The sequence below is a fragment of the Carassius carassius genome, chromosome 21, assembly GCF_963082965.1.
Source record: "Carassius carassius chromosome 21, fCarCar2.1, whole genome shotgun sequence".
Lineage (NCBI taxonomy): Eukaryota > Metazoa > Chordata > Actinopteri > Cypriniformes > Cyprinidae > Carassius > Carassius carassius.
In genome coordinates this window covers 29,259,126-29,276,255 of record NC_081775.1, presented here as the reverse complement: position 1 = coordinate 29,276,255, position 17,130 = coordinate 29,259,126, and the positions used below count along the sequence as shown (strand labels likewise).

General features: G+C 34.5%; 1 protein-coding gene across 3 annotated transcripts in view; it reads right to left on the bottom strand.

The window, feature by feature from the left end:
• Positions 1-11,242: 11,242 nt before the first annotated feature.
• LOC132098085 (leucine-rich repeat transmembrane neuronal protein 4-like) overlaps positions 11,243-17,130 on the bottom strand; it is a 195,807-nt gene continuing 189,919 nt past the window's right edge. For 2 of the 3 annotated variants that reach the window (XM_059504210.1, XM_059504209.1), the window contains exon 3: positions 11,243-11,723. In XM_059504210.1, the coding sequence (XP_059360193.1) occupies positions 11,502-11,723 (222 nt within the window). In that variant the 3' untranslated portion in view covers positions 11,243-11,501. The remainder of the gene's footprint in view (positions 11,724-17,130) is intronic. The other variant, XM_059504211.1, reaches the window with a different exon arrangement.

Genomic DNA, 17,130 nt, shown 5'->3' with positions numbered 1-17,130 from the left:
AGAGGAACCTGTTTAAGAAATATCCAGGGGCCGTTGAGCCATCTTAACACCAGCGTCCTTGAATTATTCTTAGAAAACGTCCTCATGACTTTGACATGTTCATAATAACATTCCATGCTCGCAACGCATCCTTGGAGTAAACGTGTCACACGTGCATTTATGAATCCGATTAGATGAATAGCATCAGTATGGCCTAACTATTCCATATAAAAACATTTTAAACGTATAATAGTGTGACTGGAGAAATAGACAATGTTTGATGCCATGTGGAAGGGAATCAACTTCAACCCATGTCCAATTCATCTCACAGCAAGAGCCCGGAAACAAGTTAGCCTGCAAATTAGATCTGCTGCATTCATATCTCGTAATATCTTGTAATATGCATAATATAGACTCAAATAGCTTTCGCCTCACAATTACATGATAGAACGTGTCTGCCACGACTATGTAGCGGAAAGTCTCTCATCTTCATTTATATCATTTGAGCTTTCCAATTTAAGTTTTTCATATAATTACCTTGACTGATTGTAAAAAGGAGAATGATCCAAGGCTCTGAATGAAACTATTTCTTATTGCGTTTATGGCAAATGTAGTCAATGAAGCTGAAAAGCCAGTAAAGCATCTTGTGAAAAAGCTGTGCCCATTAAATTTCAGAACTCAAAGGAAAACAGCTGAGGCTTAATTTGGATGTGATGAGAACAGCAGAACTTATGCAGGATAAAGGAAGTTTTGATCCTACTTTAACAAGGGAATAGTTTACCTAAAAGAGGAAAATTCTGTCATTGTTTACTTCATGCCGTTAAACCACATATTATTTTTTTGAAACACACAAAAAAGAAATACAAAACCATCTTTATACAGATTTTTTTTTTGTTCAAAGTTAAAAATAATTAAATAAATACAAATAAAAACACAATAAAAGAAAGTATACGTTTGTGTTAAGAACACTAAATTTCAAGTTTAATAATACAAGACCCAAATAAAACTATTTTAAACTATTTTTAAAAAGCTTATACTTGAATAAAGGGGCGGATCTACCGGGGTGGCATAGGGTGGCAAATGCCACCCTAAAAGAAAGCCTTGCCACCCCTGCTGCCACCCCAATTGGCAGCAATGAATTAAAAGTTATGGCCAATTGGAAAATTTACGAGCGCGAATCTCCAATGTCCGACTGCAGTGAATGCAGCAGCACGAGAGGACAGACCAGCAAGAGACTATAGACAGTATGCAAGAGACTGATTTGTTTGGAAAACTTTCTCAGTGCGCGCGAAGCGAGGGAACCATGAGACACAGGAGGAAAGAGGTAAAAATTGATTATCTATCTATCAAGAAATGAAGCTTTAATGAAAGCACAGACTTTGAGATGATAAATAACTAACGTTAAAGTGGTGTAGTCTACTACGTGATAGCTAACCCACTTTATAAAGCGTGAGGATACTTAACAACTTCGTTCTGTGTCAGAACTTTCACACTTTCATTCATAAATTCAACCCGTTTGTGTTTGAAAAGGACAGGGATTGAATCGCGGAAATGGAACTTGCTGTATAAAGCAGAACGTCACGGAATAACGTGCCATTTTTGAATGAATAAATCAAAAGTAGAGCTGTACATTTAATCAAATCTCGATATGGACTAGTGTCTGTGAATATTAAAGGTGTTCAGTACCGTCGCTCCCTACACGCAGAGTACGCAATCTGCGTAGGGAACCACTAACTCCCAGAGGGGGCACCATCTCAGTTGCTCCAAAAAAAAAAGAAAACATTTATTCGTATCGTATACACAGACTGACAGAAACGGCAATGTCTTTACGACAACCTGTCAAAATAACATTTCGGTATAACGTGAAGAAATTCAAACAGAAATATAGTACTATTGCTCAGTAGAGTATGCTATACTTCAAGTAGGCCTATTAGCTAATAATAATAGTAAATTAAAAAACACAGAAACTCTGTCTACAACCCACCAAAATAAAAGTTCGGTCTAACTCAAAGAAATTATGTAAGAAATTGCACAGTAAAATATACTTAAAAAAAGATATACTAAAACGTTATTTTAAAGGAATATCACACACGTTTTCATAGAAGTTTTAATTTAAACTTGCCAAAACAATAACAACATATTTTTCAAAAACAATTTCTAAAAGTACATTTGTATTTGTGCTTATAATGTTTATTTATTTTTTATTATTGTCAGCTAATAAAACCTATGCTTCAGGGACCATATTCATATAACATCTAAGGCTAAATGTAGCTCTTGACTGGAGTTAGATGGTGATTAACACTAAACAGTAGAAAATCAGTTGAGTCTCCCCAGCTGTAAATGTCATTGGCTGTTAAAGTCTTGTGTTTCTTATAATAAATTGACATTGATAACACTGAACCTTTTATAATGCTCTTTATTACATGTCGATGCATACTGTATGCATTAGTGAGTGTGGTGGGGTATGGTCACTTATGGGGTATGGTCACTTATTCCTTATATGAATGGTTTCAAATGCAAGACATTGATTGCATGAGATTAAGTTTGTAAATGATGGCCTGTGCCCTTTTGTAGTGTGCACATATACTATTTATCATCAAACTGTGATAACTGTGACTAAATTCAGTATATATACGTCTGCCATATGTTGCCACCCCTCAAAAATTCCTGCCCCCTTCTCGCCACCCCACCAATATCAATATTTTTCTAGATCAAACAAACAAACAAGCAACAACAACAACAACAACAACAAAAAAAAACTTTCCTTGAAATGAAACATTAAAATTAAACTAAGTATCAAAAAATAAGTTAATGTTTAATTTCAGCTAATTGCAAAGATATGATTTTTTTATTTATTTACATTTAAGAACTATAATAAATAAAACAAAAATAAAAATGAATAAAAACTATAAAAAAATTTCCTTATGAAATACAAAAGCTTATAAAACTTAAAAATATACAACAAAAATATTTAAAATTTGACTAAAATTAAAGTGAAAACAGAAGATAAAGCTAATTCAATATATTAAAACACACACACGATGTATTATATATACTGTATATACTGTGTATATATATATGTATATATATATATATATATATATATATATATATATATATATATACATATATGTATATATATGTACATATATGTGTATATATGTGTGTATATATATATATATATATATACACACAGGTGAATTTCAATAAATGTGAATGTCGTGGAAAAGTTTTGTTAAATGTGAGCCAAAATCATCACAATTAAAAGAACCAAAGACTTAAACTACTTCAGTCTGGTGCATTGACATGAGTTTCACAATTTGAGTTGAATTACTGAAATAAATGAACTATTCCACAATATTTATTGAGTATATATATATATATATATACAACTCGAATTCCGAAAAAGTTGGGACGTTTTTTAAATTTTAATAAAATGAAAACTAAAGGAATTTCAAATCACATGAGCCAATATTTTATTCACAATAGAACATAGATAACATAGTAAATGTTTAAACTGAGAAAGTTTACAATTTTATGCACAAAATGAGCTCATTTCAATTTTGATTTCTGCTACAGGTCTCAAAATAGTTGGGACGGGGCATGTTTACCATGGTGTAGCATCTCCTTTTCTTTTCAAAACAGTTTGAAGACGTCTGGGCATTGAGGCTATGAGTTGCTGGAGTTTTGCTGTTGGAATTTGGTCCCATTCTTGCCTTATATAGATTTCCAGCTGCTGAAGAGTTCGTGGTCGTCTTTGACGTATTTTTCGTTTAATGATGCGCCAAATGTTCTCTATAGGTGAAAGATCTGGACTGCAGGCAGGCCAGGTTAGCACCCGGACTCTTCTACGACGAAGCCATGCTGTTGTTATAGCTGCAGTATGTGGTTTTGCATTGTCCTGCTGAAATAAACAAGGCCTTCCCTGAAATAGACGTTGTTTGGAGGGAAGCATATGTTGCTCTAAAACCTTTATATAGCTTTTAGCATTCACAGAGCCTTCCAAAACATGCAAGCTGCCCATACCGTATGCACTTATGCACCCCCATACCATCAGAGATGCTGGCTTTTGAACTGAACGCTGATAACATGCTGGAAGGTCTCCCTCCTCTTTAGCCCGGAGGACACGGTGTCCGTGATTTCCAACAAGAATGTCAAATTTGGACTCGTATGACCATAAAACACTATTTCACTTTGAAATAGTCCATTTTAAATGAGCCTTGGCCCACAGGACTCGACGGCGCTTCTGGACCATGTTGACATATGGCTTCCTTTTTGCATGATAGAGCTTTAGTTGGCATCTGCTGATGGCACGGCGGATTGTGTTTACCGACAGTGGTTTCTGAAAGTATTCCTGGGTCCATTTAGTAATGTCATTGACACAATCATGCCGATGAGTGATGCAGTGTCGTCTGAGAGCCCGAAGACCACGGGCATCCAATAAAGGTCTCCGGCCTTGTCCCTTACGCACAGAGATTTCTCCAGTTTCTCTGAATCTTTTGATGATGTTATGCACTGTAGATGATGAGATTTGCAAAGCCTTTGCAATTTGACGTTGAGGAACATTGTTTTTAAAGTTTTCCACAATTTTTTTACGCAGTCTTTTACAGATTGGAGAGCCTCTGCCCATCTTTACTTCTGAGAGACTCTGCTTCTCTAAGACAAAGCTTTTATAGCTAATCATGTTACAGACCTGATATCAATTAACTTAATTAATCACTAGATGTTCTCCCAGCTGAATCTTTTCAAAACTGCTTGCTTTTTTAGCCATTTGTTGCCCCCGTGCCAACTTTTTTGAGACCTGTAGCAGGCATTAAATTTTAAATGAGCTAATTAAGTGGAGAAAAGTGTAAAATTTCTCAGTTTAAACATTTGCTACGTTATCTATGTTCTATTGTGAATAAAATATTGGCTCATGTGATTTGAAATTCCTTTAGTTTTCATTTTATTAAAATTTAAAAAACGTCCCAACTTTTCCGGAATTCGGGTTGTATATATAAAACAATGACAGTTTTTAATTTAGTTTGATCTTTTCTTTAAAGATTCTAAAATGTATTTTAAAGGGATCAAATATGCCCGTGCTTTCTCTATGCCAATATCTGGCATGAAACATTGCTTTTTAATGCAGGTACTAGGACATTTTACAAACGGATTCACTTCTAAACAGGCGCACCAGGCTGTAATGAAAGAAAGGACTCATTTTGTAAAACTGCAATGTGGTTTCGGAGTCATCTGGGACAAAACCTGAGCCGTGTTAAAAGCCTTGACTATTGTATCAGCTCCAGTCGACTTGTGATCATCTCCACCGATACCGCAGCATTACAGACAGTGTTGAATTCAGATGAAAGTCTCAGGGTTTCAATCGCTAGCTTTCATACTGAATAATTACTCTTGATTTATGTTTTGCACGGTGCTGTGGGTCTAAATCAAGAAATGATAAACATGAAATGCACCAATTATTTAAGGTGATATCTATGACACCAATCAGCAATTTCATGGAAAGATGAAAGCACCATAAGATACAAGTGATCCAATTGTTAGTATAAAAAAAAAGGTCATTGATTTTTTGAGTATACTTTTGTGAGAACAATGCAAATTGGTGTTCATGCATAATGCAAGTAGGCACATAAGGGGAAAAAAATCAAGAAAGCCTTGTTTTTTTCCTTTTTAATGTCATGTGAAGGGCTAAAACAACAGAGAAATTAAACAAAACAAGAATGATCTTGTCCTATGCATGACCATTGCTAGGAAACGCTTGTTTTGTATACTGTGTGGAGACATGCTGATATCGCGTTTGGTTCTCGTTCTGTATTGCTATCTTGTCAGTGTCTGCGCTTGCTTGGCCATTTGTTGTAGAGAAAATAAGGAAAGTGTTTTCCAGCTGAATTAATTTAGTATTTTGTTAGACGGATATAAAAAAAGCTTAGTTTACCGTGGAAGCCGTCTCGTGAAGGCCTCTTTGTGTGAAGACCTACGAGTGTACTGACCATCGACTCGACTGTGCGACTCCACCGGACAGGGAAACCTGTAAAGGATAAGTATCGCATTGTATTTCTCTTCTTTCCTACTACTTGGTTCGCTTTATTATTCTTTCTTTTTATAACCATTTCTGACTATGTTTAAGTAGTTAGGTTGTTTTTTAGCAAATGTGTTTGGCAGTGTTGTTTATTAGGATTACTGCAAACTACTGTAGTTTCATTTTGTATTATATGTTATTTATTTAAATTTTAGTTCAATTATGTCTGTATTTTTTATTCTGTTTTAGTTTTATTTGAGTTATTTAAAACGTTGGTGAAAATATTGATACAAATATATATTTTTAACATATTTTATTTTTAAACTGCAAAATAAATATACACCTAATTATTACTAATACTAACACAGAAACACTCTATTCCGTGATATATGAAGATATATTATTATATAAGAGATATATTATATGTTCTAGTTAACAAGAATTGCCCGTCTCAGTTACTGTAACTAGCTGTTAGTAGCATAGCTAACAATTTTGTAAAAACAGCCCTTATGAAAAATAACCATGGTTTTATTATAGTAAAACTGTAGTAGCCCATGGTTTTTTGGCGTGTTGACTACCATTTGTATAACCACAGATTTACTACAAATACCATGGTTAAACTATGGTTAATTTAGCAAAACCATGGTTAATTTGTGGTTACCATGGTTTAACTATAGTACCCATGGTTTTTTGGTTTTATTTGTAGTAAAACCATGGTTAATTTTCATAAGGGAGGCAGCTTAGGCTAGCTTTAATCAACTGTATATAAACTGTATATAAAAATATCAATTTTAAAGACATACAGATTGTACACTGACTTCTTCCACAAATGTGTAATCAGTGAGAATGTAAGTTTGGTGAGCAGGTACGAAATCCCGCGAAAATGATTGCTTTATGGCAGCAACAAATGATGTTCTCGTTAACAAGGTTCGGGAGGAGCGCGTCAACACAGGTGGACCACAATCTAGTAATCAATCCCACAGTATAAATATCGCTGACTTACCTCTATCCATTGACGGTTAATCAGCATCCCTCCTCCACCCCATCTCCTCACTTCGAGTTCGAGCTCGGAGCCCTTCCCCGGACAGCACGCCAAATACGCATACCATACCTCAGCTAATTTTAAGCATGAACTCGTGAAACGCATGTGCAGAACTATCGTCACGACAGTGGATTCCACTCGTTTAACCGTAGGCTGCTAGTGTAAGTTTTGTCTGAGTTTTGCTAAGGTCTTAAACTGAATGTTCTCTTCTTCTATCCGTTTTTCCTCACACATCACAAGGATTCACTGTGGCACAGCCATCATGTTTTTTGCAGAGATACAGACTCTTGAATTAGTCTTTTCATGAGATGGAGGATAAGGAATCATTCTGCAAACACTATGACGTTTTCATGAAAAGGATTTAAAATGTTCTAGAAACTTCATAAAATACACCATGATACAGTAGCATTTTCTTAAATTATATAAAATGTTTGTTTTCTGTATTATGTTTATTAAATTGTTTTTGCTTGGACTGGAAAAAAATAGCCTGGTTTCTTTCTAAAGTTTCTATTTAGAGTTATTGAGTAAGTATGCATTTATGTATGTACAGTACATAGCCTTTGTATTCAATTTTATTATTTTATTTTATTTTACCCATTTTCCCAGGATAGAATTTATGTACAAAATTTAAAGTGTAAGCAAAAACCACACATAAGTAATGATAATAAAAAAAAAATGTTTTTGTCATTATTTAATGTAATTAGTGTTTATGTTAAAAATGTGTTGGCAATTTGGAGAATACAAGAAGTCTGGTATAATTACTGAAATTCTGTGCATAACTTAAAATGAATATTAACGAGCCAATTTTGTGATGTCATAAACAATCTCCAGAACTAAGTGACATCAGTAAGATGCTGCTTGTTGGTGGAGGAAAGAAACTCTGTTTGGCACAATTCTAACAATGCACGTGTTTGTCCAAATGCCTGTTAGGAACTTTTATCCGCTTTCTCTTCAAAACTAGGTCCCGTGAATAAAGCAGAGGCAAATTGAAATCTAATAGTCAACAGGGACGAGGTGCTTGCTGCCTATACAGTACAAAATATATTTTTTAGCGTGCTGCAGTAAAGGCCTTTAGCATCTTTGCAACATGGGCTCTTTCTGTCCTGTCCTCTCTGCTTATGGCCGCTTTCCACCATTGACTACTGTTTCCTCCAGGAATAAAACTTAATGGGCGAAGAATTTGAAGTTTCAGGGTGAGAGCCCAAATGTCAAATTGAGCGAGTACAAGCGTCCGTGATTGAAGGTGATCAAACTGACAGTACAAAGCCGAAGGTTTTGATGGATGCACACGCTATAATGAACTGTAATAGATGAAACGCCATACTGAACAAGGAAGAATACATAACCATTCATCACCGAAATGCCATATCTGCTTTTAACTTTACTGGAGTGTACTTCTGCTTCTTTAAGGTCCTTAATTTTCTAGATTAGTCTAATTTCTTGGATTCATTTTTAGGTTGCTGTATTCATTTGCTAGTTGTATTTTTTCTTCCTTTTCTTTGTAGAACGCGTGAATGAATGAAAATATCTCAAATGGACTGAATTAAATGTAAGGGGCTGTTCTTTTGAGAGGTGTTCTAGCATTAAAAACAGCTAGGTGGTGCAGAGTAGACACATTAAAGAGATAGTTCACCCCAAAATTAAAAATCTGACTTTCTTTTTTTTTCTTTTTTTTTTTTTTCTTCTGCAGAACAAGAACAGATATATTTTAAAGAATATTTGGTAACCAATCAGTTTTGGTTCCCATTCACTTCCACATTGGAATATTTTAAAGTGGGATATAACTTCCAAATACAGTCTCTTCGAACTTGCTGTGGCATTTTAAATATTGTGCTCAAAGTATAAAAAAAAGAAAGAAACAAACATGACATGTAAACAGTTTGTAAAGAGCCACCAAGTCTTCTACATCATAGCATTTTGGCATGTTGTACATGCTACTATCTCAATAGAAAATAAGACACAGACATATTTAAAAAAACAAATTTACGCTTTATAACTGTTGAATAGACAAAATGAAATATTTGGACCTCATTGCTAAGATACAGGGAAACACAGTCAAATGCTTAAAATGATCATCACAATCTTGGCATCAAAACATAATCCGGTCATTCCCATCCACAGACGCAAGTATTGCATTGAAGGGGTCGGGAGAATGGAAAACGGAAACGTATATACTGGTTATCATCTTTTTTTCCCACATAAATACTGGTATAAAAACATTTGGTTGGAAAATCACTGTAATCATTATTGGAGGACAGGTGTTTGACAAACCGTCCCACCTGACAGATGCATTGAACATATGTTGCAATTATGTAAAATCGCAAAAGGAAAGTGATTTTTTTTAAAAACCAATGTTATTTTCAAACAGCAGGCTAATATTCTAACACAACCATCTTCTCTGTCTTTTTCCATTCACACTTTCATGCTTCCACACTATCACACACACACATAATCTCTCTCTCTCTTTCTGTCACTGACACACACACACACACACACACACTCTCTCTCTCTCACTGATACACACACACACACACACACACACACACACACACACACACACACACACGCCCACACACACACTCACACGCATCCAATGCATGTAAGCTTCCTCCTGGATTAAAGATAAGGCTCCTCTTCTAGGTAACAAGATTGTGTTTCTGTAGAAGCAAAGACATCCTTGTTTTAATTTACATAATATGTACAAGACAAGTAGTCCAGTCTGGGAAGTGTGTTTTTCACTTTATAGTGTCTCTAAGTCACTCCCACTGTCTTTATTTGTACAGTTCCAGCTGGAATGTGAGTTGTGGCAAAACAGAAAAGGAATCCATTTCCATCTCATTTAATGGAGCATCCGAGAATCCCCGAAATACGGCACAATGTCCAATAGATAATGATACCGCGACAGAGGTGCAAGATGATGATGATAGTACAGTTTATGGTACTAACGTAGTACACCACAACATACATCCACTTTCTTAATGGGTATAAAAAGGTAGGGTGACCATATGTCCTCCTTTTCTAATTAGCCTAAAATGTGCTGGTTTTGGCTTTTTTTTTTAATGTTGACATGCTTTCTACAGTCTTCATACATTATCTTGACCATTCTCTCTAGATCCTGCCTCTTACACACCACAATTGGTTGATTATGTACAATACTTGCACGCTATTGGTCAAACCGCTCATTACCTTCAGCAAGTATGAAGGCAAAAGTAAAACAATGCCAAACCTGGACATTTGAGGCAACTTAGAAATAAAAAAGAGGACATATAGTGACCATAATATAGGATACGGCCAATAGGCTTCAAGAAAGAATGTGGGTCATTCCTGCTATGCTGGACATTTTCACGTCCTCAAATTTTTTTTTTTTGTCCTTGCTTTCCATTCTGTTAATTTTGTGTATTTCTTGTCATCATCCTCCAGGAAGCGACATCATTTTGGAGGGAAAAAACATCCTACTTGATTGAATCACATTAAAAGAATGTGATTAAAAGAAAAAAAAAAACATCGCCTCACATAGTTTCTCAGCATAATCTTGCAATAATCGCGTTATAATTAAGTTTAAGTGTCTGATGTCGACCTGAAAGTTTTCAAGACCATTTTACAGAAGTAGTTTATATGTATTTTTAACAGTTCAACAGGACTGACCCAGTGTTAACATCCAAAAACTGAAAGGGAACTCAAAATTGTGTCAGACATTTTCCTCGGTCGGTGTAAAACAGTTCTGATAAATGATGTCACAGCTGTCAGTAATTTTCCGAGTAAAACCGGCATGGCATGATGGGTTCTTTCATCATAATACCGAACAATCAAGATTCACAATAGAGAAGCCGTCAAGTGAGGGTCATATTATCATTTACAATTCAAATTCACCAGCTCACCTTGAGAAATCAAATTTGGGCAATTTCATATAAAGCAATTATCGCTGATTTCACAGGGCAGGAGTCGTTCTGAAAGGACTTATTAGAAAGAGATGAAAGAGATTTTTTTATGCTCAGAAATACCTCGAATCCATTTAAGGGGCGCTGGTTTACGTTTAATTACCTCTGGTTACGGGAGAACACCGATCTTGTGGGTATGCGTGGTGTTGAGTAAATAAAACTTGATATTTATTTCCCATTTGAGATGGTAGTATGATGCTTTTGCTAAATTTAGAGGGTTGAGCTCACAAAAAGCCTGAAATACCAGAATAAAATGCTTTTTTTGCCCCCCCCAGAACATCCTGTTTGATTATTCCAAACACGTCGATCGTACACTACAATGACGATTCTTGCGAATGATAAACCCGAGAGTGTTCAACCCACTTCACGACAAAGACAGAGTCCTCTCCTGAGAGTCTGTAGTCCATCACACTGTCCCTTATATCTGTGATTCAGTTTGGCGAAGGGTTCATGTTGGGGGTAGAGAGTATGCCCCTGGGTACGTTCGTGGAGGAGAGCAAGCGACGGGGACGAGTCCATCTCCGGCTCACTGCGGTAGGGTGTGGATGTCTGACAGAGGGGCTGCAGGCACGGAAGGAAGGAGGCCAGCGGATGGGACGACGCAGCGTTCTCGTGCCCCCAGCCCCTCCAGGGCCTGGGACGGGGGCTCAAAGCTCCTGTTGATGTGCAGGGGCTGGTGAGCCTGGCAGTAGTTCACGATGGGCTGCTCGTATCTGTAGAACGCCAATGTGCCCATCTGTTGAGGGGCCTGAGAGACAGAAAACACAGAGAGGAAGATGGTTAGCATTAATGCTGGATTTCAGAGAGAGATTTGCTGTAGGATCAAGGACGACGGCTGGATCTTGTGTGTGGTGTTAATGAATTATTTCATCAGTTGCATTGCAATCATTACAAAAACTAAAAAAGTTACTCACACACACACACACACACACACACACACACACACACACACACACACACACACACACACACACACACACATATATATACTAAAAATATATTTAAAATTTATAATTAAAAAGCAAAATAAGCATTTCATTATTCTACATTAGAAAAGTTATACTATTATTTTGTTGTTATTATTATTATTGAAAGGACAACGTTAATACATAAATCACAGTTTATACACACACACACAGAGAGAGCGTAAAAATATTGCAATGAAAATTACCATAAAAAAGAAAGGGAGAGAGGAATATTATATAAATAAATATAATACAATAATGAAAAAATATATCAGTAAATATAATTCATAAAACAAAACTTTTTATCTGAATGACAAAAACAACAGCAATAATTTGCAAATATTTTTGCATTCAACACTATAAAAACAAATCTAAATATATTTTAAGTATAAAAAAATCTAAATAATTAAGTTAGACTGTATATAAAATAATTATATATAAATATATAATTATACACATTTCTACACTGGGAAATCAGCAAAATATTAATAATAATAATAATAATTCCACAGCGATCATCAATATTTAAAAGTATTCAAAAAGTTTAAAGTTTAAGTCTATTATTATTATTACTATCATGGCCATTTGGTGGTAAATGGACTCTTATTATACATATTTTGGCTTGAAAGGAAGTATATCGACAGGAAAAACGGATATAGATCTGTGCCTTAGTGTAAATGCAACCTTAAAATCTGTCAATGTCCAAGCCTTCGCGGATAAAACCTATCTAAAGTGTGTGAAATGTATTTCAGTGGAGTGCAGATGAGTTTCCCTCCCTCGTAAGAGGCCCATGAGCTCCGCAATCAACCCCATAAATACAGTCTCCATTTGCAGCCAGGCCAATCAAAAGTTTAACACACAGCAAATGGAATGAGATTGACAAGCCGGCCACCCACTCGCTCTCCTCTTCGGTGCCAATACAACCAGCATTTGCAAATAACAGGGAACGCATCTGCCAGGTGGAAGACGGTGGGGAATGCTAATAATATTAGACATGGCATCAAGATCAGAAGATCACACTCAAAGGGTGTTACGTTTCAGTAATTAACATCGCATTCACATTCAGATTTTTTCCTTCCAACAACCTTCACAAAAGAAACCCTAATTACTCCTTTGAGTCTAATTTGGCTGTAATTAGTACCTTTGGAATGCAGAATGTGATAACATCATTTAGAGTTCATCATTAGGGTAACCAGGGCTCACGAATGAACTTGTGTGAAAAGGTTTTGTAACAAGTCAAACCTGCTTTTTATCAGACGACATTGATGCTGCAATAAAAACACTAAATGAAAATGATACGCCTACTCCAGCACAACACAGTGGCTGAAATGTCTGCTCGTTATTTTAAAGGGATGGTGCACTCATAATGTAAATTAGTGGAAAACAAAAGGAGATGTTTTGTAAAACAAAAACAAACCATTCCATATGACTAGTGCGGTATATTCAAGTCAAGTCACATTTATGCAGATTGTTTCAGCACCTTCACATTAAACAGGAAAACAACAGTGTTCATGTTGTAAAATTCTGTAATAAAATGAATTCTAGCTGTAAAGTAGCTCTGTACAGAAGACAGTTGTGTCATAATTAAGCTCAATCAAGTTTTGTTGTTTCAATACCATTTGGTATAAATGTTACAGAGTTTATTTCTAAATCTATTTCTAAATATAATTATAAAATAAACATTACAATATTTTTTTTATTAACAATAAAATATAAAATGCAAGCAAAATAAAATTTAACATCAAAAAATTATATCCTAAAACTTTCCTATTTATTATCCAAAAATGAATAAAAGCTTGAACATAGGTAAATGATGCTGATTTAAACATGAAAATATAATTTTTAAATTAGAAAATTGAATAAAAAAAAAAATATAATAATAATAATTAAAAATTCCGAAAAATGAAAGAATTAAAATCTTACAAAAATGTTTTTATTACTATATAATGTTGGCAAGTTGATTCACTCATATAAATTTTTTTATTTTTTTATTTTGTTTTATTTAATTATATTAATATTATTAATTATATTATTCATTTCTGTTAAGGAATTATATAAAATCATCAATCATATAAAATAATAATAATAATTATTATTATTGTTGTTATTTTATATAATAATGTAATTATAATTTCTTAATAAAAATGAATAACAGTTCAAACTACTATAAAATACTATAATATTAATATAAAAAGATGGCATAAGGATTATTACATTTTGACATCATTAAATTGAACACCCCCTCCCAAACTAATAAAAACAAAACAAAACAAAACAAACAATACAAAACAACAACAGCAACAGTAATAATAATAATAATAATAATAATAATAATAATAATAGTTTATAAGATTAATTAGAATTATTAAATCTTTTTGGTATTAATAATGTTAATATATATATATATCGGGTTTGTGCCGGTGTAATGCATTGGTCAAAGTCAGTGTTCGTTTTTTTTTCTGACAGACCAGCCCATGAAACACGTAGATCAGCGGCCCATTGGCTCTTTTCTTGATTGACACTGGGCTGGCCCAATCACAACTTTAAACGAGTGAGCGAGCAACAACAGTGTCAGTGTGTATTTGTAAAAAAAAGATGGAGAAGAAACGCAAGGAATGTGCAGATAAATAGTGTGAAAAAATAGAATATATATATATATACAGTACAGACCATGTTTTTGAAAGAAGTTTCTTCTGCTCATCAAGCCTGCATTTATTTGATCAAAAATACAGAAAAAAATGTAATATTGTGATATATTATTACAATTTAAAATAATTGTTTTTAAATTTATTTTACTTTAAATTATAATTTATTTCTGTGATGCAAAGCTGAATTTTTAGGATCATTATCACATGATCCTTTAGAAATCATTCTAATATGATGATTCATTATCAAAGTTGGAAACAGTTCTGCTGCTTAATATTTTTTCAGAACATGTGATACTTTTTTAGGATACTTTGATGAATAAAAAGTAAAAAAAAAAGAAAAAGAAAAAAAGAAGCTATGTTTTTAAAATATAAATATTTTGTAATAACAATATACACTACTGGTCAGTAATTTGGGGTCAGTACATTTTTTTTTCTTCTTTTTAAATAAAATCAATACTTTTATTCAGCAAGGATGTGTTAAATTGATAAAAAGTGATAGTAAAGAAAATATATTATTAAAATATATATTATTAGAATTTTTTTTTATTTTGAATAAATGCAGTTCTTTTTAACCTTTTATTCATCAAATATATGAGACAGCAGAACTGTTTCCAACGCTCATAATAAATCAGAATATTAGAATGATTTCTAAATGATCATGTGATAGACTGGATGTTACATGTGACACTGAAGGCTGGAGGAATGATGCTGAAAATTCAGCTTTGCATCACAGGAATAAATTTTTTTTTTTTAAGTATATTCAAATAGAAAACTATTATTTTAAGTTGTAATAATATTTCACAATATTACATTTTTTTCTGTATTTTTGATCAAATAAATGCAGGCTTGATGAGCAGAAGAAACTTCTTTCAAAAACATTAAAAATAGTAATGTTTCCAAACTTTTGGTCTGTACCATGGCTGGACTGGCCATTGGGCATACCGGGCATTTGCCCGGTGGGCCGACGTGCTTTTTGGGCCGATATCTCATACTCATACGTTTTTTTTTTTTTTTTTTTAAACGGCCCATAAAATTTGTACATCGGCGGCCCATTCGTTTTATTTTGTTTTGCTTAATTGGCGGCGCTGGGTTTGTGCCGGTGTAATGCATTGGTCAAAGTCAGTGTTAGTTTTTTTTTCTGACAGACCAGCCCATGAAACACGTAGATCAGCGGCCCATTGGCTCTTTTCTTGATTGACACTGGGCTGGCCCAATCACAACTTTAAACGAGTGAGCGAGCAGCAGCAGTGTCAGTGTGTATTTGTAAAAAAAAGATGGAGAAGAAACGCAAGGAATGTGCAGATAAATAGCGTGAAAAAATAGAACCAGGCCCTTAAAGCAGACACTGTAAACTGTGTCAAAATATATGTTTTCTGACCTTCATCAGCTCCTGTGGCAGATGATGATAGTGAGGACGGAGGATCAGGAGAGAGATGAGAAAGTGTAGAGCCTACGGTAAGCATAACTACTTTCAAAACACTGAGGCCATGTCATGAGTGTAGATTATTTCCACATCTGCATAGTTGACGATTACCGCAATTCACTAGAAATTTAATAAGAGGCGTTTGTAAACCATGTTTTCCGCCAAAATAAAAGCTTGATGCAGTTTGCGTCAAAATAAAAGATCATGTGCTTATCTCTTTCAAGTATAGAAATTGGTACAACTAATTAAGAAAGTTTCCTTTATTTTTTTGTGCATTTGTTTTACAAAATATGGCTATTACTGTCATTGGATTAATATTATAACTATTATTATGTATAGGTGTAATGTAAATAGACACTGTAACTAAAAGAGGTTTGAATTTTTCTTTGTTTAATTTGCACACTGAATATGGGTTGGAGCTTTTAATTTTGAACTCTCAAAGTGCACCAGATTAATGAATTTAACATTAAAATGCACAAAATTTTCTCACGGGGGGCATGCCCCTGAACCCCCCTAGAAGGACCGAGGACACACCACCATAGTTTTACCAAATATCCTGTAAGAAACACTGGTATTGCTATGCCAGAGCCGCTTATAGCTTGTTTTAGGATTCACCGCTGTGGAGTATAGTTCAACTGTATTAATAAATATAACATTTTGACTTATTTCATCTGTTAACTCTCACTCGTTCCTATACTCACTCATTACATGGCATTAGTGGTTTTAATGAATAGGAGTGGGTATGCATATAATTAAGGGCGTGCAAAGATGGGTGGTGTTTATGATCATATAGTGGGCCGGTCTGGGCAAAAATGCCCGGCCCGATTTTTTGTCCCGGTCCAGCCCTGGTCTGTACTGTATATATATATATACATATATATATATATATATATATGCATATTTATTAAATCTGAATAAACCAAGTTAATGGAGGGGGTTATCAAGTAAAGCAAAACATAAGTTTACTGCAAATTATATAAAAGTCATTGCTGAGGATTTGGCAGACTGTTTCCATTCTTCCCTGAGTGTGTGTGTGTTGTTGTTGTTGGGAAATCAAGGATAGCGGGTCGAATTGCAGTACGTTTGACATTTAAAGCACAGAAATCACGCGACAAACAG